This window comes from Micromesistius poutassou, assembly GCF_964030765.1.
Source record: "Micromesistius poutassou genome assembly, chromosome: 14".
In the NCBI taxonomy this organism is placed as follows: domain Eukaryota; kingdom Metazoa; phylum Chordata; class Actinopteri; order Gadiformes; family Gadidae; genus Micromesistius; species Micromesistius poutassou.
The window spans coordinates 17,254,446-17,278,954 of NC_140284.1; the positions used below are offsets into that span (position 1 = coordinate 17,254,446).

Sequence of the window (24,509 nt, forward strand, 5' to 3'; positions counted from 1 at the left end):
TGACGGATTCGCGGTAGGGCTTCGGTTCTCAGTCACGGCTAGCAGCTGTGGAAGTTTAAATCAAGAGAAGCACACTATGCGGTCTTCAGAGAGTGCAACTAAAAACTTCTAATATCGAAAAAAAAAAAAAAAAACGCTTTTATTGAAAATGGTGTGCAATACATATAACTTGTTTCTAGGGCCCGAGGCAGCCTTGATATTTATACTGCTGGTCCATAAATGAAGCAATGTGTGACATGCAACACAGCTGCACCGACGCCACAAATAAACCGGAAAGTTGGCTGGTCCAGGCCTGTTTTCTGTTAATAACGATGGGATGGAGAGCAGGCCATTTGCTGGCCTATATGTATAGAGGCAATCGGCTGTCCAGCTCTGGGAGGCCCAGCGGCCCAATGGGCCAAACTGCACCTCCTCATAGTTCCTAGGCAAACAAGGCCCTTGGCATAGCATTGAGATGCTGTGTTTACATCCCCCTGACAGAGAACAGCCTGGAGGAGAGCCTCCCATGCCAGAGCCACCGATTCCGTCCAATGCAGAGCAGGAGTGCACAATCATCCTCCTCCCCCCCCCCCCCCCCCCCCCCCCCACCCCATTTGTATTTGTTTGTTGTCATACATTCTTAAAAAACTGAAATGTTATTCTATTCCAATATGCACACATTTGGTGCCCATCCATCCATATAGCGGTTTCCTTTTGGCACAGGTTTTGAAGGCTTTTTCTGTTTATAAGCTAGTTGAATCCTTTCCAATCCCCCCTTCTGTTTGCAGGGCAAAGCTGATCTAATTCCCCTTTCTATCAATACATAATCCATGATAATGTGGTGTGTCTAATTCCCAGGATGAATATGCAAGGTTTTCTTTTCCACAGGCATTGTAAATAAAATAGCGGCGGCATTAATGGAAATGATAATGAAATACCTTGTGGAGATTAAATGAGTTGGCCCACAGCAACCTTTGTGAGATCCAATAATTTAGTGCAATATTAGAACATGCCTCACAGAGAGATAGGGCAAAGAGTAAAGGCACGTATGAAAGAGAGGGATAGAAAAACCATGAGAGAGGCCGAGAGAGATATCATAGTTGATTACAAACCTGGCAGAAAAAGCTATTAGAAATTTAAAAAATTTAAGTCCAAATATATTTTGAAAGCCTATTGTTTATAGTGGTAACATTTCTGCAAGCTCAATTGGGAGATTGTGATTTGGGATCAGATAACGTATTACCTCTTATTTGATTAAAGTATTACTATAAAAATACGCTGTGCAGATTTTGTTATTCTGCACAGCGTGTCGATATAAATCTATTATGTCCTCCAGAACAAACACTAAATAAGATGAGGGTTCAGTTATTTAGTCATCTGAAAATGAAGGAAGATAAATTAAATAGAGAAAGACTTTCACTCCTCCTGTCTGCCCGTGTACATAAATACTTCACATTCACTTGATCATCTTAAATCAATTAAACTGATTTACTCAAATGTTAAAATACAATGACCTCATACAATTAAAAAGTTTATAAAAGGCTTATTAAGTAGTAAATCAAGCCTTCAGCTTGGCTGCCTGCACACACCCCACCTCCCTTCATTGCTAGCAACCAGTTAAAAATTCAGATTGAAATAACTGTATTGTGCAATTACTTTGCTGTACCCTCGTGTTGAAGGAGTTCTCACTGAACTATGTCTGTTCTGGTTAGTATGTAAACGGATGCTTTTGATAAGCACAATACAATAATAATGTTAATTCATAAATAGGCAGTCTGATTACGTTTTTTGGGGTAAAACTACCCTGGCAGCTCCCGAGCTTCTCCGTAATAATATAATGTATAATAATATAATTTTTGTTTGTTTATCCTATATTGTGTATCACAAACCACGTCCGTCACACTCATCACATTGCAGGTGACGGGAATCAGCAAGTGTAGGGAGGCATGTGGTCAGGTGTAACCATGACTAACGCACGCACAACCCAACAACAGTCCTCATCCCATCCCCCAGGTCAATGTAGTCGAACAAATTAGAGAGTAATGATGAGAACTAATGACGCAGAGGGAAATAACTGGGTAGGTGAGTAATGCTTGCTGAAGCAATGAGGGTGCAACCATGATGTTGCTGAGGCTGCCTCTCTGTGGAAGAAGTGGAGGTCCGTACGACCTGCACTTTCTCCAGGGTCTGGGGTGAACCTGATGACGGACACACGACCCCGTCGTTGCGGAGGTCGTTCTTAAGGGGACAGTGGCAGCTTACTCCAAAGATTTGTCCATTTTCTGGCGAGGTTTGATTCCTGAACATTATGTTATGTTAGACCAGTGAGGTCTTCAAGGAGACAGAGAATCAGAATTCCAATTGCTGAAATGAAACAAAATAGATCGCACCTGCCTGCAATTTCGGACCGATCGCAGACAATGTTTGCAATAATCTAATTTGCATGGAATTCAGCAAGTTACAAAATTTTGGAATTGCCGAAAAGACATTTGGTTAAGTCTGCTTTTGTTAATTTTCTCCACAATCACATACTTTTGTTCTTGCAACCTCACTGAATGTATTTTCCACAAGAACTATGTTGCGGGCTTCAGTACCAATATCGCCAGTTGAATTGGCTGAAAGCAAAGCAGGATAGGTGCTTATAGTCTGACATTCACTACGAGAATGACACACTCGTTATGAATGTCAATAGAAGGCACTTTGTACGGCCCTCCTTGTGTTATCCCCATATTCTTCAGAATTCTTTGACAAAAGACGTCTGAGTTGCTAGAATTGGAGGTACTTCACCAGACAGTTGGAGACAAAACAGTTTTCGTAATAAATCATTTTTCCACATATATTCAACATGAAGGGCAGTTTCAAGGGATTCATGATTCACATCATCTTTTTAAAGGCAGGGGTGGTCGCCACGTTTTTGTTCTTTTTCAAGGTATTATTGTTGAAAAACACTTAGAAAGGACCGATATATGACTGCATCTCAGATTTTAAGGTACTTTTTCAATTAATGCAAGTTTGTTACAATTTGTTTCCGCCTCAATGAGATAATTCAAAATCTGATGGCTTTCGACTGCGAATACATCAGTTTAACCAATCAAAATCAGATATCTTTGTCATAGTCACGATGGTCGCTGTAAATATTGTAGGCAATGGCAGAGGCAGGAGATAGGTCTACTACGGAGAAAGAGCCAATCAAGAGCTGGAGGGGGTTGACTGGCAACCGAAAGGTTGTTAGATACCCGGCTCCTCCTAGCTCAGAGTCAAGGCTGAACCCACCGTTGTGTGTATGAATGGGTGAATGTGAGTCAATACTTAATAGGCTATTTACATTTCTCAACACACACTTCTCTGATGGGATCCATAACTATCACTATGTATTTATGTAGACCTATTGATCATTAGGCTTATCCCAATAGCAGGCGGTGCTACGAGCAAATGTTTAGTTGCACTTCGGTATGTGAATATAGGTGGCTTCTGATAACATGACTGTGTGCTGTTGTAGTGCAACAGTTTCATTTTGGGAAGAAACCTTCTCTTAAGGTGTGATACCTATTTATTGTTATCGAACAGGGAAACTAAGTCTCCTAAAACTAACATCTAACAACAAAATTACATTACATTAATATTACATTACTCATTATCTCCCTCATCTGCAATCTACCATTCGCCACACTATTTCACACTTGGATTAAAACGTGTGTTAAAGTCCATCATAATGGAATCTCCTAAATACATAGGATATTTTGGAGAGAAGAGGGAGCATAAGCTTGTCTTTACTGAGCTTTTTTTCTCTGATTGGAAAACACAGAAAATTATTGTAATAACGTATATAAATATTTACGACAATTCTTCTTGTTATTTTGTGACATTTAGTCATTAAGTGGCTGACATGAAAGACCTTTTAGTTCTGCGAAGGCTGAAAAATCTCCGGAGGACGTCGTTCCCTTCTGCCATGTTCCGTTGACGGCAAACAAACCCACGTTGCACGCTGTGGCTAGGCGGAAGGTTCTGCCACATGCTAAAGAAGAATAGCATCTGGCCTTTCATGTATGAAGGCCCCAGTGTTGAAAGTCGTGTGTGTGTGTGTGTGTGTGTGTGTGTGTGTGTGTGTGTGTGTGTGTGTGTGTGTGTGTGTGTGTGTATGTGTGTGTGTGTGTGCGGCACGTGTGTGTGTATGTGTACGTGTATGTGTGTATGTGTGTGTATGTGTGTGTGTGTGTGTGTATGTGTGTGTGTGTGTGTGCGGCGCGTGTGTGTGTATGTGTATGTGTACGTGTGTGTGTGTGTGTGTGTGGGAGCAATCTCCTCAGATACTGTAGGTGTATGGCACCTACGCATCCGTCTTCCCTGCTGGACGAGGCAGACATTGAGGCGGGGGAGGGGGGGGGCAGGGTTATTCTCTGCTGTCTTGATACCTTTCTCTTTGCTCTTTCTCATGGATGAGCTTCGATCATCATGCTCCCGGCTTTCCATTCATTCTACCGTAGCATAGACACACAGAGATACGTGTCACGTTACTCCTCCGGGAGTAAATGCAAAAAGACTGCTTGTTCCCACGTGGCCGGGGTATTACGGGACTTAATAACATCCTGCAGTGTACACAGCGGCGGCTGGGCAGGAACGCACCCGTTCGCAGGGGAATAAGGCGCGAGCGGCGGGGTTACCCGCTGGAGTGCCTCTGCAGAGGCTCGGGTGACCCTCAGGCGCATGGCCTCACAGCCTCAAGCACTTCTTTCAAGTCTTCATATCAAATGCATTATGGGTAATCGCTCGCCGTGTTCCAGGGGAAAAGAAATACATGTTTTGGGTTGGGTGTCAGTGTTCAAAGTAGTGTTCCTCAAACAGCAAGCCAATCCTTTCATTTTGAAATGAAATCATAAGAAGAGTCTTTATGGTGTTCTTTTCTTGCATCTTATAGGGGAGATGCCCTGATTGGGCAGACATTTGCCAGAAGTGGTCTAAAATCGAAATTGGCTCTTTGAGAGTCATGCGCAATCAACTCGAAACAGATATTCTCCCAGCACATTTCACCCACTAATAGTGACAGAGGGATATGCCATTTATACCAAATTACATTCAGATAATAGCTCTTAAGTCTACCGACATCACCTTTAATGGACATGAATGTTGCTGTTTAAACGCCTTGCCTGAAAGGGTCTTATACAGTAGGTTGCATTGCTAATAGTTGACCACACTTTCTCGAAATAACTTGTGGCTAAATACAGTGTTAAATACATATTAAACGTAACAGTTATACAGGTAAACCTGAAGATTTACCTCTTATTCCACTTTAGTGCCTCAAGATTGACATGAGGGTAAAAAAAACCTAATAAAATGATGCTATTATGGCCAATTTTCAAGTAAATTAGGGGTTTAAAGCCTCCATGGCAATCAGGTTGCTAAAGCAATTAATGATGATGACTGGTTAATGGGTGGAAGGCCCGTACTTAGCCTAAAAAATCTATTCTTACTTTAAACTTTAAAAATCCCATCCTCCTGACAGTAATTTGCAGTTTGTCCTTGCGGTAGGGAAGAACAAAATGGCCAAAATAGCTACAAAAATATACCGCCCCGCTCATCTCAAACACAGGTCAACGGGAAACATAATCCTTTCGATAAGCAAAGTAAAATCGTATGACCTTAGAGAAATAGAAATAATGCACAATTTGTATCTTTCTGAAATCTTTAAGGCCCAGTGTTGCTCATAACATCTACACCAACGTCTCCCAGAACCCCTTGGAATGAAACGGTTTGGGTTAGTGGGCATGGTGGAGGAAACCAGGAGAAATGGCATGGGAATGGACTTACAACTGGTGTCTGTCTCGTCCGAGGCGTCGGAGCAGTCGGGCTCGCCGTCACAGAGCCAGTTCTCGGGCACGCAGGTGAGCTGGTCATGACAGTGAAACTCCCCTACATCGCACACGATGGCGTCTGCATGGAGGAGGTGGGGAGACATGGAGAGGGAGAGAGAGAGAGAGAGAGGAGAAGACATGGGCATGAGGAGGTATGGGGACGGAATGAATTCCATGGTTCTTTTTGCGTGTGTGTGTGTGTGTGTTTGTGCCCATATATGTGTGTGTATGTGTGTGTGTGTGTGCGTGTCTATGTGCCAATATACGTGTATGTGTGTGTGTGCATGAATGTGTGCCCATGTACGTGAATGTCTATGTGTGTGTGTGTGTGTGTGCCATTGTATGTGTGCCAAATGTATGTGTGTGTCCATGTAGGTGTGTGCATGTGTGTGGAAACATGGCAGGATCAGTCAGCGAGGCAATAGCTGTGGCGTTAGTGCAGGTTCATGGTGCGGGTGAGGGAGAATCTGTTCACTGAGGTGGGATTGTGATGCGCATGTCATCCGATGGAGAAGCAAGAGTGAAAGCAGAAAAAAAAAAATCGAACCCAGACAAAATAGAGATGCAACGCTTCAGCGAGACGCCGCCACTCCTGTTTGTTCGATAAACTCGGAAATTAATACTAAATCTTTCTGTCATTGGCCTATCTTTCTTTTCCCCACAACCTTGCAATCCCTAATTCATCATTGTGAACGTGGAGCTGCCATACATTTCCCAGCCAGGAGATTAGACGGCTGCCAAAGGGACGGACGCACAAGTCGGCCAGGCTTTGTGACGCTGACAGCCATTCTCATCTAACAAAGACGTAACGTCCTCCGTCCCTTAGCAAACCATAACAAAGTGGTCTCTGCGAGTCTGCTCTTATCCGTCCTACTCCTCCGCTGATGTACTTTGATTTTTATTTTTGGATGGGGGGGGGGGAGGAGAGGGAGGGAGGGAGGGAGGGAGGGAGGGAGGGAGGGGTGCGCAGGGGAGAGGGGGGGAGGGGGGTAGCAGGGTGCTGTGAAAGGGCTGGTCGACTTAAAAACTCATCACCAGCCCCCTTTTCTTTTTCTTCTCCGTCACGCCGATGTGTTGGCGGCGGCGTTTGTTGAGTGTTGATGGGCTGCTCACCGCCGCCTGACAGAGGACGGCGCTCCATTATTCAGCGCAGTGACACAAGCTCTTCGCTAAAGATTTGACATCTCAACGTGACCTTCTGCTACCCTGCCCCACTCCTGAGGAGATGTGGTAATTTGTTTCTAAGTTAACCCGCAGACAGCCAACCACCAGCCTCCAACACTCTGTCTCTCGCTCTCTCGGGTCTCTTCCTCTCCCTCTCTCTCTCCCTCTCTCTCTTTACCTCTCTCTCTCTCTTGTTACCTCTTGCTCTCTCCCTCTCGCTCTTTACCTCTCCCTCTCTCTATCTCCCTCAGTCTTTACCTCTCTCTCTCCTTCTCTCTCCCACTCTCTCTCTCTCCCCCCTCTCTGTCTCTCCCTCTCTGTCTCTCTCCCTCTCTCTCTCTCTCTCTCTGTCTCTCTCTCTCTCTCTCCCTCTCTCCCTGTCCTTCTCTCTCCCTCGCTCTAACACTTGTGCAGTGTGTTTCTAGCCCATTAGTGGTGGGAGTGCAGTGAGTGGGAGATGGGGTTTGCAGCATTTGAACAGTGGGAGTGATAATTCAACGCACGGCCGCTCGCTGTCCGGGCCCCCTCCAGCAGATTCCCCCTACCAGGGGACAATATGAAAAGGTCAAACATCTCATCCATTCTCCATTCTCTTCAATTCCCACTGATGCAATCTTTCTGAATTCTCATAATTTCATTCAGGGTCTGATGTAAAGCTATAACGCTCTTTACATCGAACGCCAGAAGAAGAGTCTGGCATGTCCGCAGCTCCATTTGTTATTATCCTTTAGTAGTAAAAGCATTACGGCACCCGAGCGCTTTTCATAATTCATGAGGAACTAGTCATGTACTATCATGAGTATGGCCTTTTAATCTTGCATACACAGGTGGTGCAGGTTAGGGTGAACATTGTGGAGGGAAAATTAAGTGGGGGGTTTCGAGTCCTCCCCCAGGAATCTACTAGGGTCAAACTCTTAATTTCCTGCCTTCTGGTGAATCTCTATGCACCAATTTCATACATTTACGGTGGAAATGTCTTTATTTATGTCAAGGAAAACACAGAACTCAGGCACCAGGTGACACTTCTGAATATAATGGAATATAATGCCGTAAGGCTCTCCGGCACTCTGTATGGCTTTCAAATATTTATTCTCCTCTATATCAACTTTTTCTTATTCAATATAACCCCTGCTGAGTCAACACATACAGGCATGATTTACACTTCTGACCTTTTTTTGTACCTCTTCAATACATTTAAGAGACACCTTGTCACTATAAACGATTAAAACATTGATCAACTCTATTAGAGTGTGTCAGTGTTTTTGTGTTTTGGGTAAAAAAAAAACTCTCTGTAGCTATTGTTGCCACTATGAGTAATGTTAAAGTATAAAGTATATTAAAGTATAAATACTGCTCCTTTCATGTTTTTATCTGGGGGACAAATGCACGTCTTCTAAATATTGAGGGGGATGCATCAAATGTATTCCCCCCTAAATCTACACCTGTATGCATATATATATATATATATATATATATATATATATTACATATATACATAATGTATACATTAGTAAGCCTGGCGTACACAGTAAAGCATATTGTGTGACTTTATGTTGATTTATACCAAAGCACTATAAATAACCCCCCCCCCCAAAAAAAAAGTCTTGTAAATATTTGATACAGTTAACAATAACAGTTTATGTAAATATCTGCTTATAATGAGACACAGCTTTAATACTTGCCCTCCTATGTTTAGAAACAATTGTAACTATGTGGCATGGCCAAGGTAAACAACGAGAACAATAAAACAATACAATCTGAACCGAACAGCTACATGAGCAACAGGCAGGATCTGTGTACACATTGACTAGATGGAGCCAACGGATCCAATACATTTATGGTTGGCAGTCTATATATCTCAGATGAGAGAGAGACACAGAGACGGAGGGAGAGAGAGAGAGACAGAGAGAGAGAGAGAGAAGGAGAGACAGAGAGAGAGACAGAGAGAAAAATAAAGAGCTTCATCGATAAGCACAGCTGGCCATTTTTCATTTGCCATGGGGCTGGCCGTGGTTGGAGTGGAGGTGGAGGTGGAGGTGGAGGAGGAGGAGGAGATGGAGGCGGAGGCGGAGAGGGAGAACGGGTGGTGTCTTGGCGGCCATGCGGAGGTGTGCTTGGGCGGCCCAAGATGGCAGATGTGCCTCCAACACTCACCTTTGAAGCTGAATTGATTACCATTGAAGGCAAAAAGGGTGAGTGGGTGGGGGGAGGTGGAGGTGGCTGCTGGTGGCTGAGGGGCCATTTCCTCAGCTGGCCGCAGACGCCATGAAAGAGATGGCCCGTGAACCTGTGGGCAGCCTCTCCCCCATACCCGTCCACGTGCTCCCACCCTCTACTTTGGTGCCACTCTCTCCTCGAAGAAGATAAGTGGCCGGTTATAAGTCATTCCGGTGACCTTGGGCTTCAATTCATCTCCCTCTTCAGATCCGCCGACTGCTTCTCTTTGACCGCCTGACTGTGGGCTCTCTCGCGGGCGGCTCGGAGAGGTATGCTCCAGAGAAAGAGAACGCCGTCTCTCCCTGCCTTTCTGTCCCCCCTGCCGGAGCATTTGCATTTGAGAGCTGGCGTCGGTACAAAAGGATCTGTATCCTTACTGCGGTATGGTGATTTGGACACATGGAAAGAGAGCGAGAGCGGGGAGGGGGGCGAGTTATTAGAGGAATACAACGTTAAGCAAGTGCGCCGGAGGAGGGTGTGTGTGTGCGTGTGTGTGTGTGTGTTGGGGGGGGGGGGGGGGGGGGTTATATTACCATAGCAGCAGAGTGTGTTCTGTGGAGCCTGGCCAGGTATATTATCACAAAGCTCATTCCTGAAATCCAACCAGCAACGTTTCTACAATACTGTGTTTCATTAAACCAGCGGGTCTCTCCGACGTGCCAGATTATGCACACAGCCGGACCAGTAGACTACGGGTGGAAGGGCTTTCGCTAATATCCCTGAAAGCAAAGGATTGTTTTTCGTTCAAAAGGTCAGTTTGTTCTGTTCCTGATACTATGTCGAGTTGCAGAGTGCCAGATGCTTAACAGGTAACAATATTGGCTGTGTCGTGGATACTGCACCAACGCCTTTAAAGAAAACTATCAAATCCGATCAAATCTAAAGTGTGGTTGATAAAACTGAGCAGAACAGCATAGTAAAGTCCTTTTTATTTGTATAGCCCTTAATCTTAAATACATTCACAACAGAATACGCAAAACAGTAACTTTTCTCAAGCATAGTGATAAATGAAACGAAAAAAAAAGGATGGAATGCGTTGCATAAAACATGGCCAAGACAAGGAGAGAACCTCAAAAATAAATCTTCTTTGTGGACACAGCTTAAATAAATGGGATCTCAGGAGATTTTCAGGTGATTCTTTTCCCCTGACCTGCAGCTCTCTGGAAGGGAACCTCTGCATGATGGTGACAGGTCAATGACAGTCTATTAGAGACCTGTGTAATATTCACAGCACTCAAGGTCACCAAGCATTGGTTTGAAGCCCAGCAGGAAAAATGTCTGTTTTTTCTGTTTCACTTGCATGACCATACGCACGCACACACACACACACACACACACACATGCACGCATGCACGCACACACGCATGCACACACACACCATAACACACACACACACACTAAGCTAAGCTAAACTAAGCTACATATCAAGCATTGCCAAGGAACGGCAGAAAAAAAGAAGAAAAAAAGGAACGGCATAAAATAAAGAGTAACCAAATGTTAACATTATATTCACGAAGCCAGTATAAGCCAGTACTGCAAAGTGCATCAAAATCTAAAATAAAACACATGCATTTAAAGAAACACACACACACACATTTAAAGCGGAAACATAGAAATTTCACACCTGAGCATTCTCTGTCTGCACCGGGGTATCTGCAAACAATCACATAGCAGGAACTAAACATCCCGGCCAGGAGCGGGTCACATGCATTATAGATGAGTGTGGGGCAGAGAGCCAGCCTCAGTTGTATGATGTTTAGCCATGGTATAATGTGCTCTTTCAAATAATCTTCCAACGCGGGCCAATCAGCCCAAGAAGCGGGACCCGTTGCAAATGGTATCCCAGCAAAACACCGGGAGCGCCTTTCGGAACGCTTCCCGCATTAGGAGGAAATATCTGGAAGTGACACACGCCATGTGGTATTTAGACCTAAATGCCACCCAGTCATCTCTGATCCTGAATATGAAGAAGACATGAGAGAAAGTACCGTCACGTCCCTACCCCCACCCACCTGCCTGCCCACGCACACGTACACACACACACACACTAACACACACACACACACACACACACACACACACACACACACTCACTCCCTTCCGGCAGACAAGCGATTCTGAGACATCACGTTGTTCCTGGACCCATCCGGCATTTACACAGCTCCTTAATGTCAACCCTGCTACACCCTTCCCCAGCTGTAACGCAGAAGAAAGGAGGTGTGTGTGTGTGTGTGTGTGTGTGTGTCTGTCAGTGTCAGTGTGGGGGTAGGTGGTTGACAGGCCATATATATATTTTTTTTTTAAAGTGAAAATAATGATGTGTTGAAGAATTAGAAGGACAAAAAAAGCGATGTTTACAAGGAAAAGGACGTGTGTTTATAGATTAGTGGCTGGCCGGTACCGCCTTCTTGTAACCCCGGGTTCCTTCCCTCCCCATGGCAACGCGCAGGCGACTCTGTGTGTTCCGCCGATGGTGCGGGCGAGAAATCAATGCTGGGAGGGCTATAGGGCCTTCATTAGACCATGCCTGACCTTCACTACAGAGCGAGGTCACTCGTATTTTCTCATCAACAAGCGGGGGCATGTCAACAAATTATTGCAAGCGGGAGGAGGTGTGGGGGGGGGGGGAGGGGGGGACATCGCCAGAGCAGCCTTTTCGTGGAGAGCTGGTGGTGTGGGTTTGTAGTAGCCGGTAAACATTGAATGATTCACAAGTAGGATCGCACGCAGTCATACCAACACCGTGTTTGCTAACCTTTCCCTTGAAATGCAAGAGAAGGCATTGCAGCAGATTGCACTCAGAGAAGAGTTTGATACATCTCAAGGGTCATTTAATTAATTTAGTATATATTTTTGTTGCTCGGCGAGTCTGCACTTCACTTGCATCATTTCAGGAATACTATTGGGTCTAATTTGTTTGGGGAGATACAGGTATATTCAAAAAAGAACATACACAAGCCCACATTGTCTTTGCAACAGTAGGATGAATGAAATCCATCCAGTACCGTTAAGTCAAAATAATTGGTTTTCTGTTTAGATATGATTCTAGAAGACAATATGAAAGGGAACCGGTTAGAAATAATAATTTAATGCTCTGGTTTAATGAAGAAGAAAGCAGACAAAGCGTTTGATCCTGAGCAATATATTGTCCGTCCAGTCCGGTTTATTCTGTTGTACGACCGAGCTACCAAATCCAGGTTCATGAACTTAAAGTCATCGGGGGAGACATGAGCCAACAACTTGTATTTCTCAACCGAGAGAGCCAACTCGTGAACTGGCTGAGTTTGACAGAAATATGCCAAGACTTATACTTTCCAAATTTAGAATTCCAACCTCTGCTAAAAAGGCTGCGGGCAAAACATCTTGCTCAGAGTGTTAGCCACAGAGGCCCAATGTTAGCACAGGCTCGTCTCCATTTTGTATCTGACACGTCAGTTCGAAAATCCAACACTTCTATCCATTTAAAGCGAGAGATTTGGGCTTGAACTGCAAGACCATATGATCAGATACTGTAAAAACGTTGGAATAGAACCCCAATACAGATTACAAAAATACCCAAAATGTGTAATAATTTTAAAAAAAAAGTTTTACATTTGTGGCTTTAATCAAATTGTGGTCGGGAAGGCTATGCAAAACTCTTTTTAAAATCATGACCATCCGTCCGTATAAACAGCCTGTTTCAAAGACACAAAAAAGTTGTGTTTTTTCCTGATGATACGCACAAACTTTGTTTGCATTAGACTCCCTTATTACACGGCCAATATAACTCAGTAGACGACCCACAAAGACATACCCCCACCCCACACACACACACACACACACACACACACACACACACACACACACACACACACACACACACACACACACACACACACACACACACACGCTATTCATGCTCCAGCCAAGGTCAAACCATCACCATACCCCCCGCTCCCCATTCCCCCCTTGAAGACCTCCATCTCACCCAGGAGCAGTGAGGAGGGATGGCGGGGGGGCGGGGGAATTTATGGCCCGGCCCCCGTCATGATTACCAATCAGATGGAGGAATGGTTGCTTAAGCAGACAGGGGTCTTTGTCATTCCTCTGGGGGTGAAGTGCCAGTCAAGGTTTCTATCCCTTCAGCCCCCCAGCCCCCACCCCCCAGAACTCTCTCCCCCAACCCCCCCAGCCCTGGCCGGTTAAATCTCCATGGTGAGGGATTGGCCTTCCCAATTACACTGCATCAAGGGAGGTAAGTGGGAGCTGTTAAAGAGTCAGGTATCACTCCCCACACACACACACACACACACACAATCTAACTCTCTCTCTCTCTCTCTCTCTCTCTCTCTCTCTCTCTCTCTCTCTCTCTCTAATCAACTTTGAGTAACACCACGGCTATGGGAGTTGGGGAGGGGGTTATGGAAGCTTATTGCCAGCACAATGTTGACTCACATCCGCCGGTGGGACTATAGATATGATGATACCCCGGACTTGTTTCCACCTTTCAAGCAAGGGTACAGCCATCGTGCATTCTGACCTCTAACGGAAACCAATACAGAGTTGAGTGCTGAAAATGACAAGTTCAATACAAGAGCAGTTGTGGACCTGAGTGAAGTAACAAGACTTCAAAAGGATATTTATGTTTGGTTAACCGAAACCACGATAATATTTTGATAATGATATTAATTATCAGAGGAATCAAACATGGAATCAAATCACATTATCTTCCCAAAATAAATTTAAATTTCTCTTAAGAACTTTGAATATGTTATTCGTATTTCCAAGTTAACACTGTTGCTTGGGTCATGGCTTGTGTGTTTACTTACTCGGTCAATGCCGGGCACCGCAAGGCTTTTGAGGAGCTAAAGTATAGAACATTCATGGCTGTATGATTTGCCCTTGAGGGGTTGTCAATAGCAACTGACAGGACTGCGAGAAAAATACTGCATGAAATTGGGCTTGCTTCATTAGGCATGCATGAAGGCCATTCCAATTATCATTCCATAAGAAAAAAGCTGTCAACATTTGAATAGTGGTATGCATTTAATGGGCGCCTTTCCACCAGTGGTTAAATATTGTATCTAACTTATGATCTGTGTAAGACTTTAAAAAAATGATAGTGCCACGATGTGACGCCTTTCCTGTATCACATCGGACGGTACTATAAAAGTAAAACTAGTTTGGCGTGGGTCGTATCCCTGGAGATAACACCCCCCCACCCTTCCTAGAACTCTCATCCCAAAATGCATTCTTTTAATCTCTTACACTTTAACTAGTTGAATATATCTTCAGAAACCTAGTGATTACCAGAGGCTTGAATTTTGAAAGTGGGCATTCAGGCTAGCCCAACTTTCCATTTAAAATTTTTTTTTCTATGGGTCACAGTCTTTCATCAATTCTTTATAGCACGTTCAATCTTTTCGGTTTGTGGTAAACGACCGGTAAACAGGTGTCAGTTAATGGGCAGAAATAATGGATGTTTTCTAAATGCTAATTATTGCTCCATAAACTGCACAAGAATCTTCTCCAACAGGAAATTATATTTAATATTAGAAACTGAAATCATTGTTTTACTCAACAGATCAAATCGAAACATTTTATATTAATTAAGAAAATCACATTCCAGATCAACATTTTCTCAACCCTATGTCCATGAAAATAGAATACTTTCAAATAAGTTAATCAAAATACGCTCTGATTAGAAAAAGATCAACCTATTCAAACTATTATATATTATATATTATATATATTAGCATTCTTTCAATCTTTTATTACTTTAAGCAGTTCGCTGCATCCTTGTTTATTCTTCTTCCTTTAAGCAACACGTTTTTTCAAAGTATTTATTTTTTTACGATATGAAGATATATACAAGACCACCAAGTTTTGTTAAGCATCCAATTATTTAATATACGATGTGTGTGTTCTCAGTCTCTGCCTGGAGGCCTGGCAGCTAATGGCACTAAGAAAATGATAAGCAACACATACCAAGTTGTTAAACAAAACTGAACATAGAATGCTCTCCGCTGCCAAGCCCCAAGCAACGTAGGGTTGGCACCATTAATTCTTCCTGAAACTGAGTGTCTTCATATTATTTCAAAGGTTTGGAAGAGGAAGAAAGCACTTACTTTTGCCCCCTGGATACATGTGTTTGGGGTTATTGTCCTGCAGCCAGGGAACTGTTGCATCCTTAATTACCTGCAGTGCTCTGGCATATTAACCTGGCCTGGGCTTTCAGTGAGTATTTAGTCAGTCGGAGATAAGTGAACCGTCAACCGTGGATACTTGAATTGTGCCAAAGCGTTTATTTTTATTCCATAGTTCGTTTTTTCTGTTTTTCTTTCTAGATATTTTGTCAGGTAATTACTGATTTAGATGTCGTAATAGCAGTTTATCCTTCTGTATGAATCGTTCTTTAAAGTGAGTTGACAGCAGTTGTCTCATAGACTTTTTAAATAACATATTAGTGCCGTAGTGCCACTGCAATTCCTTTTCTCTCTAAAAATGTTACCTGTGGAATCCACTGTATTTAATTAGTGCAATTACATTTAGATTAAAATGATTTACTTCCCAAGAGCTTTTTAAACAGAAGTTGCAACCAAGTATAATTACCCATCCTGTTTGTGTCCACAACCTATGATTCACTCTTTTCTTATCCCAACACTAGGCATTAATTGTTTAACAAAATGTGAAGAAAACGGACATTGAGTTTGTATCATCTCAGAGTTTCCAGTTACCAACCCACAGCTTCGATGCATCCTGGGAGCAGACATTTGAAACAATAATGAAGTGTGCTCCGGTCCAGGCCTGTGAAGCAGGCTACACTGGGGCCCCTGTCTCATCAGGTCCACATTATGTTTGTTTAACCTCATAAAAGGAGAAAATAGTGCGGTGTAAGAGATGATTGACAGGTCCTACAAGCTTCTACAAAACAGCTTTAGCACCAATTGAATGTCAACACAGCCTGTCTTTCCTTGACAGGGAACAAGCTTTTTATAGTCATTTTTTATCAGATAATCCAGGAAGTCGATCGGGTCAGCATGCATGTGAGCAGACAAGGTGAAGATGGGTGCTTAGATAGATGGGACAGATTTGGTATAAGAGTCAAAGTAATTAACTTTATCTGACGGTCATTTGAGCAAATCTGATGCCAGTATAGGTATGTATTGTGACTAAACATAGGATATTTCACCATTTGATAACAGGCACCATACACACATAAATAAACCAATACATTTGTTTTAGGGATGGACATTTTCAGTGTTTTTCATTGGTCGACGAGCAAAGACAAATTTGGAGTTGAGTTGACTAGTCGCACGTCATTTTCAAACATAGGCTTATTTACTGAATTATTTAAATCAGCATGAAAGCCTGGTTACAATTATACAGGCCGTCCCCTTTATTAATTGGGACTTGATTGGGGATGCTCCTCAAAACGATTTGTTCGCAACTACGGTACAGTAGTCAATAAAAAATAAAAAGTGAGTATGTTACATTCTTCATTCTTTAATGGTGTGGTAAACATACGATGTGGCTTATAAGAGCCGTTTCAAAAGCTTAAATCATATTTGTATCCCTAAATCCTATTTTAAATACGGCTAAAATGCTTAGTGCGCCTTGCATCCTTTCAGTTGGCTCTCCGTAGCTAATGTGTTCCGCATCGCATCCTTTGGATGTAAATAATCTTCTGCGGGCCAGCGTGTGCACATCTTCAGAGTTAAACCCATAAGAAGCGGCGCGAGCCCGTTCATACAGCTATGGTTAATATTCTACAGGCCTATCTAATTAAAACAAGGTATTTAAATTAAGTCATGAGGAGTCAAACTGATCAGAAACGGCAGCCCGCCTGGCCGCAAGTTACCGATTGGGGTGAAGAGCGCTGTGGAGAATTGTGTACTGCATTAAATTAAACAGCCTAATTAGATAAATTATGAGATGTTTTGGGAATATACACTTTGTTTAACGTTAGTTGCTTCTTTTAGTAAAAGCGTGGTGTAATTCAATGTATTTTGGCTTCATATGGTTTCTGCGATTCATATCTCGGTAGAAATTAACTCTCTTTAACCGAGTATTTCTGATGCCGACGAGGAAGTGCTAGTCGACAACTTTGTTTCATCGTTGTTTTTTACTGGGTATAAAAAATCGATTGTTTCTGTGTGAGCGATTCTTGAATAATTTATCATTTTATACAAAAACCCAATGAAATTAAGTGTGAAAACAGCAATTTGGTTTCCTGCTTCAAATTACCAGGAACATTATCTAATTGCAATGCCATTCTTCGACTCACTTCATTACCTGCTATATGACCTTTTTACAGCTAATTAACATGGTTGTCAGCAAAGTATAGCTCCTGCTGAAAGCAGCGACTGCGCCATAAATCCAGCCATCCAGCCTTTCTCCTAATTCGAGTAGAAGCAGAGGGATGAATGAGTAAACACACAGGGACGTCAGAGCACCCACTGCATGACCTTTCAGGACTTTACTAAAATACAAATAGGACCAACACAGAATCTCCTAATGACCTGTGTACAAAGAGCTTCATCATTATATTCACACAGAGAGAGCTAGAGAGAGAAATTTTTGCATTAATGCAGACAAACAATATTTGTAATTTCAATCTTAAATAATAGTTGGTATCAGCTCATTCATATGAAGGCCAACTGAAGGAGAAAATAGCATCTCCTTTATTTTCATCATATGAGCCTCTGTAATTGGCTGAGGAGAAAGCATGGCAGCTTACTTGCATGTTGGATATAAACTAAGTTGTCATGGCAACATTTGTGCAAGATTTGTGGAAGCAGCAGCCTGCTAAATTTGCTATGACCAAATTAAAGGGATAATCCATCAAACTCTTGCATATAATTACAACATTACCTTGCTCAATATTGCATGAACAAACTTTTATTGTGCATTTTAAATTATATTACATTTTCAAGCTATAGTGTAAAACTGTTTCATGCCCTGTTCATTTTACATAATTTTCATCCCAGGTCTATTATTTTGCCGCCATTGAAAAATGTGATATATTGCAAGAAACGGTAGGCTAAGGAAATTGCAAAACACACAAAACGACTTATATTCAGACGTGCCTATCGACAGGGACAATAGAGGCCCTATGTTGTGTGGTGGGATATACTGTCTCTATACTATAGAGAACAAAAAATACTAAACAGATGGCATGCATGTGTCCATACAGTCACTTTCCACTGCAGTGACCAAAGAACAAAGAACAGTTGTTTTCGGATGTTTTCCAAAACACTGAAACTTTCTAAAATGCAGAAGAAATTAGATACAGACGGAATTGCAGAACTTGACAACACTAGAAACAAGCCACACTAGAAACAACAGTGTCTATATCAGACTGCTTCACCAATCATCAATAATCCATCAAGCAAACAGAAAATACCCAAAGTCATGAAGGCCTAGCTATTTAATAAAACGCATTTCCTCATTGATTCTTTACAGACAGGCTGCTGATATAGTCCCTCAACTCAATCACATTTTTCATGTGGTTTTATTCTGATAAAGATTGATCTATTTTTTGTTTTTGGAAAATCTAAAACTTATTTTTCCTGCCTGTGGCGTTTCCTCTACAGTAAATGTTACTATTTTGGCTCTTCCCAACAATAATTTGTGCTCAGTCTTCTCTCCATATGAGACAAATGATAGCAATCCAAGATCAATATGGGAAGGCTTTCAAGCTTTCAAGCCTGATAGGTATTTAAAAGAAATATGGCTTCATACTGTGGCTGCGTATTCATTAAAATGGCAGCCAGATGAAACAACAGACACTACTAATCACTGCTCTCTCCTGTTGAATCACTGACACAAGGAAGCCAAAACAAAAATCAAAAGAGACTGAAAAGTTTGTCCATGGAATACCAGTGCTTTTTGGATTCATACCTTGCATTTTATATCCGTGGCTTTTGCCAAACACTCAAGTCGCGACACTGCAAATTCCCCCCGATGAGAGTAATGGCCACTTCTCAGAATTACCAGGAGAAAAGGTGCTTAAGAACAGCAGCAAAACATTGTCTCGCAACAACCTCTGCAAAATTAACCATTGAAGTCAAAATGGATTCAAATGTACTAAATATCTGGCTTTGGGCTGCTCTCCTAGCTAACAAATAACACTTTCACTCTCCCCAAACTGTTCAGTGCTTAGCTGTCAGGGATGTGAAATGAAAACTGAGATTTGTTTCATAGGGTGTTTTCTCTGTTGTTCAGGAGCACAACAAAGCTTGTAGCTGTTGTCTGAGGCTGAAATAACGGCTGCGAATGTGCTCCTCCCCCAAGACACAGAGCAGAGCGGGGTGGGCACATTTGACAGAGTTCTCCAGAAGTGAGAGCTACAATAGAAACACAATCCTGGTGGGGAATGTACACAAAACAATAATCTTGTGCTAGATTAAGAGACATTAACATTGTCCATTGTCCTACTTCCTGAGGCCAATGAACGACACTTTTTCAGTTGTTCAACTTATACATAATTAATAGGGGATTTCAGGCATGCAGCTTTGATAGATTGAAGATCTAAAACCTTGTTACAACTCATAAACCAATAGTCTAAGTTATTTCTCTGCTAATATAATGTTTAATCAGTAAAATGCCATATCAGCAGAAGCCCTAGTTTGTATGGCCTCACACACACACACACACACACACACACACACACACACACACACACACACACACACACACACACACACACACACACACACACACAGGTAAAACAAACATTGCTCACCTTAACCAAATGTCTGCACAGGAAACAGGTGGGGTGTAACGAGGAGCACATGACTTCACGTGTTATGCTACCTCACCGAAGAACGTTCTAGCGGTTAACCAACGGAACATTTTAAACACATTTCCAGACTGTAAGCCCTCATACTCTCCTTTGGAGCTCATGCTCGGTTTTTACTCTTCTTTTACCAAAAGCTCTGCAGTCACTTGGAAAATGCTCACCGTTTTCCATAAAGCAACCCACCCACAGCACTACCATAGCACAAAAGCAATGCTGTGTCGGGTCGGGTGCAATGAATCACTGTGTTACAGGTAGACGAGTGATATTCTGTATGTAGCTGTAACACTTAACACACCAAAACTGCAATGGTCCATCTTGCAAAATGAACGAGGACACTACAGATGATGAGTAATTGAATTGGGTCTAATCGTTAATGACAAAACCTACTCTGCAGTGTTTACTTTTAGACAGAGGAAGCAAGCAGTTCACAAGAATCAACATTGCAAGTATCTAAGCAATTAATCAAAGTAGCTCAGGCTTAAAGGGCTACACCGTACCCCATTTTAGAAAATGGGGTACATGGGACAATGTTCAGCCCTGTCACCAACGGCACAATCCTACTCTAGCTAGACAAAAGGAAAAATAGAAGAGAAGCCAGAGATAAGGCTATTAAAAGGGTTCGGTATTAAATAAATAAATCATTTTGATGTCAACAGCCAGCAATAGCCATTGAACTGGCCGCGTGGTTCAATTCCTTATTCCACCTTATTTTTGTGAATAGAGATCAACAAAGGTTAAAGTCGGTTTAGTAAAGTAAATGCTGATGTTAGCTAGCTTATTGTTGCTGCCAGACACCCGTTTCATCATAATCATCATAAGAGTTTAACATTGTACGAACATTTTTGGTCTAGGTCTACTTTTGTTACTTAAGTGGAATAGGAAGGTGTAAGATGTTGTTTACATAGGAACATTCCTCAAGAATATAATGAGAATAGATTTTTCATGAACATTTCTAGGCAGATGAAAAATGTTTCCATCCTGGGTTCTACCCTGATTCTAAATTAAAGGGATTGATTGGATTGTTCCTCAACTTGTCACAATGGTAGAAGAAAATCTTACATTTCTAGCAAGACGATGAGACAGAATAAACTAAAAACAAATCAAGCGATCACTGGGATACTCTGGATCATTGTCTTTAGCCAAAGCTTAGCCTTTTTATTAAGGTTCTTAGTTCTGATTCCTCAACATTAAAAAAATGCCTAAGAATTAATTTAGCAGACTGCACATTATTAATCATCACTTATTAAACATGTTGAAACATTCCTAGTGGGAGTTATAAGATAAGTATTACAAGATATTCCACAGCACTGAAATGCGTGTTTTACCTTGCAAAAAGATATTTCACATTTCACAAGACATGAAAAAAATGAAATAAAGGGATGGGAAAGAGTCTCATATAAGAATATATTTGGCTCTGTACACATGACCACAGGCTGCAACATTCTGTAGTAAATTCCCACTAACGTGGCGCTAGTGTTATGGCACTTTGTCACGTTGGTGAGACTTCTAGTGCAGAAAGTCCCAGCAAACTATTGCCAAAACCTGTCCTATTTTCCCCTGCCTGGCTGTACGAACTTCCCATGATGAATGCTCTGAGAGAAAAAAACAGCCCTTGTTGTTGTTATTGATGTTCTCAATTAATAACCAGACCCCCACCTTCACCACACACACACACACACACACACACACACACACACACACACACACACACACACACACACACACACACTATACTCTGCCAAGTTGCATGAGCTTCAAGGAAAGTGTGGATAGATATATATATAGTTTGCTGTTTGGTAACATGTTGCTCTTAAACACAACATATAGCCTGTACACCCTGATCCTTTATTTTCTCTTATCCCTAAAGCTTAGAAAAACAAAGGTAACCCGCAAAACAAACGCCAAAAACAACACTGTTGCTAATTTTCTTTACGCCATTTCCAGGCCTTGGTTAGATTACCATCTGGTAATAAGTCCATAGTTAATGATCAGGGGTACATTCCAAGAATCCCAAGCACACACACACACACACACACACACACACACACACACACACAATTTGTCAAAGGGCTATCTGTAATTAAAAATCAGCACAGTGAACGACTGCTATTCAGTCCTAGGTCTTTCCTGATAAGATTTTCACACTCATTAAAAAGGGGCTGTGGCCCAAAAACTCAGACGCCTCCCTTGGCAGCGTGTTCCCGCCACCTGCTCTGTGCACCGGGCCGAGACCACAACCACAGGCACACAGAGGGCCTTTTCCCCAATGGGCAAATGGAAGTCTGAAGGTGAGAGACTTTGGTGGCCACAGGCCAACATGAGTCACTGGGTCCATGTCCTCAATGCCAACACCAGGTTACTGTCAAAGTTGCATGGGTTTGCACCACCACCACCACCACCACCACCACCAACCCACACATCCACCCAGCCCCAAGCAAGGTGACTCTAACGCCTGCTATTCCCTCCTGGTTATGTTTTCCCACCTGGCGCCTTGAAAACCTGTTCAATTTTCCTCTTGCCCCGGTTATTTTCTGTGCTTTTTCTTTCCCACTTACTTTGCTCAGGCTTCAAATTACTTGAACTAGGTTTTCTTTTTAGGCATTTGACTGCTCTACTCTGAGCCAAATGCCTATAATTTTAAGAAATGTATTTATTTTCATTCATTTGCCATTCATTCATTTTGCGCTGAAGCTAAATGTGACAACATAGAAACTGAATTTGAATAAATACTAGATCTTAATGCGATTAGCGTCAGCATAATAATCTCTGAGTGTGTAATGTCTGAAATGACACTCTAGGCCTAATGTTTGTAATGAGCTGCTATGGTAGTTTAAAAAAGTAAACCTGTAGAGTTGACGGCTGTTTAATGGAAGCAGAAAGAAATGTGGGGCCGTGAACAGCAAGGCTATTCACAGCACAAACTAAGTGAACCTTTATATTTTTTACTGCGTTATGAGAGGCTGGCATCTGCCACTTTCGGCTACAAACAGTTGAAGGCTTTTTAAAATAAATCATTCCAGTACAAAATAAAATATTTAAACTCAAACATCCTCAAACCTTTATTCATTTGATCAGAAAAAATAGTCACAGAAGGCTATCATTTGTGTTATTGTCCAACTAGTAACCTCCAGAAAATGTATAGTTTTGACATATTTGTCACAATGTGCAGCTTTTGACTACAAACAACTGGAAAAAAAGTTGGAAAATTCCAGTACAAAATAAAAAACTATGCATAAGCATCTATGTTTTATTAAAACATAGATTTAAACACGACCTGGATCAAAGATTTTATGACAGGGAAAACAACTTTAAGAATTATTACATAGGTTACAAAAATGTACCAATGGGAAGAAATACAAAGTCTGGTCCTTTCTCTGTTGAGTGCATGGTGCACGGAAGAAAGGCCTATATGACAACAAAATTGAGGGTAGAGTGCTCTTATACACGTGGATCTGTTGCACTCTTCTGGTCCCCCATTAATTTGGTCTCATCCCATGCACTTAGCCACATGAGACAGGATCGAATGAATCTTTGCAATACAAAATAATGGTAGTGCTACTCATAAATACACCACATGTCCTTTCACACACACAAGCTCCTAGAACATACTTCCTATATATACTATACTTCCTACATACTTCAAATGAGGATGCGTGTGATGGGGAAGATGAAAGCAAAGCCCTCCAGTCTATAACAAGGAATGTAGCTTTCAGGGCAAAATGTACGAGCATTCACAGAGCATTATAAAGGTGTCGAGGAGGTACTCTATATGCAGCATGTTTTAGACTCAAACTTTGCCTAGTCCTTATGGAAAAGCCCCAAGCGTGAGAAAAATGATGTGCCAATGTACACACATGTGTGACGACAAGCACACTGCTCCAAAAATGTGGCTTTTTCATTGGTTAAGAAATGCTCAGATGTTAGGTTGCTAAACGCTAACCCCTTCAGACAGTTGCAGGCGGCATGAATGATGGCTTTGGTTAAGGCGGGTTTGTCAAATTCTCAGTTGAAATGAAGCGTTGAGGAGAAAGCACACAGCCTGTAAGGGGTTCTGTAGTACTCATCATCAGCCCCTCCACACAGACGTGATTAATGGTAGTAATCAAGTGATGTCCCTTCACTGGAATGGCCCGATGGAGACCCTACCTAATTACACACTGACAACAAACAACTCCAAATAGAACATTCATACACTCCACATTCGTCTCTACACACTAGTGTAGAGACTACAGCTTGAGGCAAGGTTCACAGAGCGAACCTTGTCCACAGTGACTCCCTCTTAAAGAAAATAGTGAAATGGCATTCGGATATGTGTCACATACTTCTGAGCTACTAGTATTGTTGGCTTTCATTGTTCGTTGTTCGTATAGCCTCTGCGTTGTGTATATTATATATATAAAATATATATATATATATATATATATATATATATATATATATATATATATATATATATATATATTAAAACGGATGCTTAAAGTGGGATATTAGTGTGGGGAAAAAAATGTAAGAGCCAT

General features: G+C 42.1%; 1 protein-coding gene across 1 annotated transcript in view; it reads right to left on the reverse strand.

The window, feature by feature from the left end:
• LOC311358564 (low-density lipoprotein receptor-related protein 1B-like) overlaps positions 1-24,509 on the reverse strand; it is a gene marked incomplete at its 3' end in the record, with an annotated part of 248,406 nt that overhangs the window by 184,630 nt on the left and 39,267 nt on the right. The window contains 1 exon segment of the mRNA XM_084478639.1: positions 5,785-5,907. Within this exon segment, the coding sequence (XP_084334765.1) occupies positions 5,785-5,907 (123 nt within the window).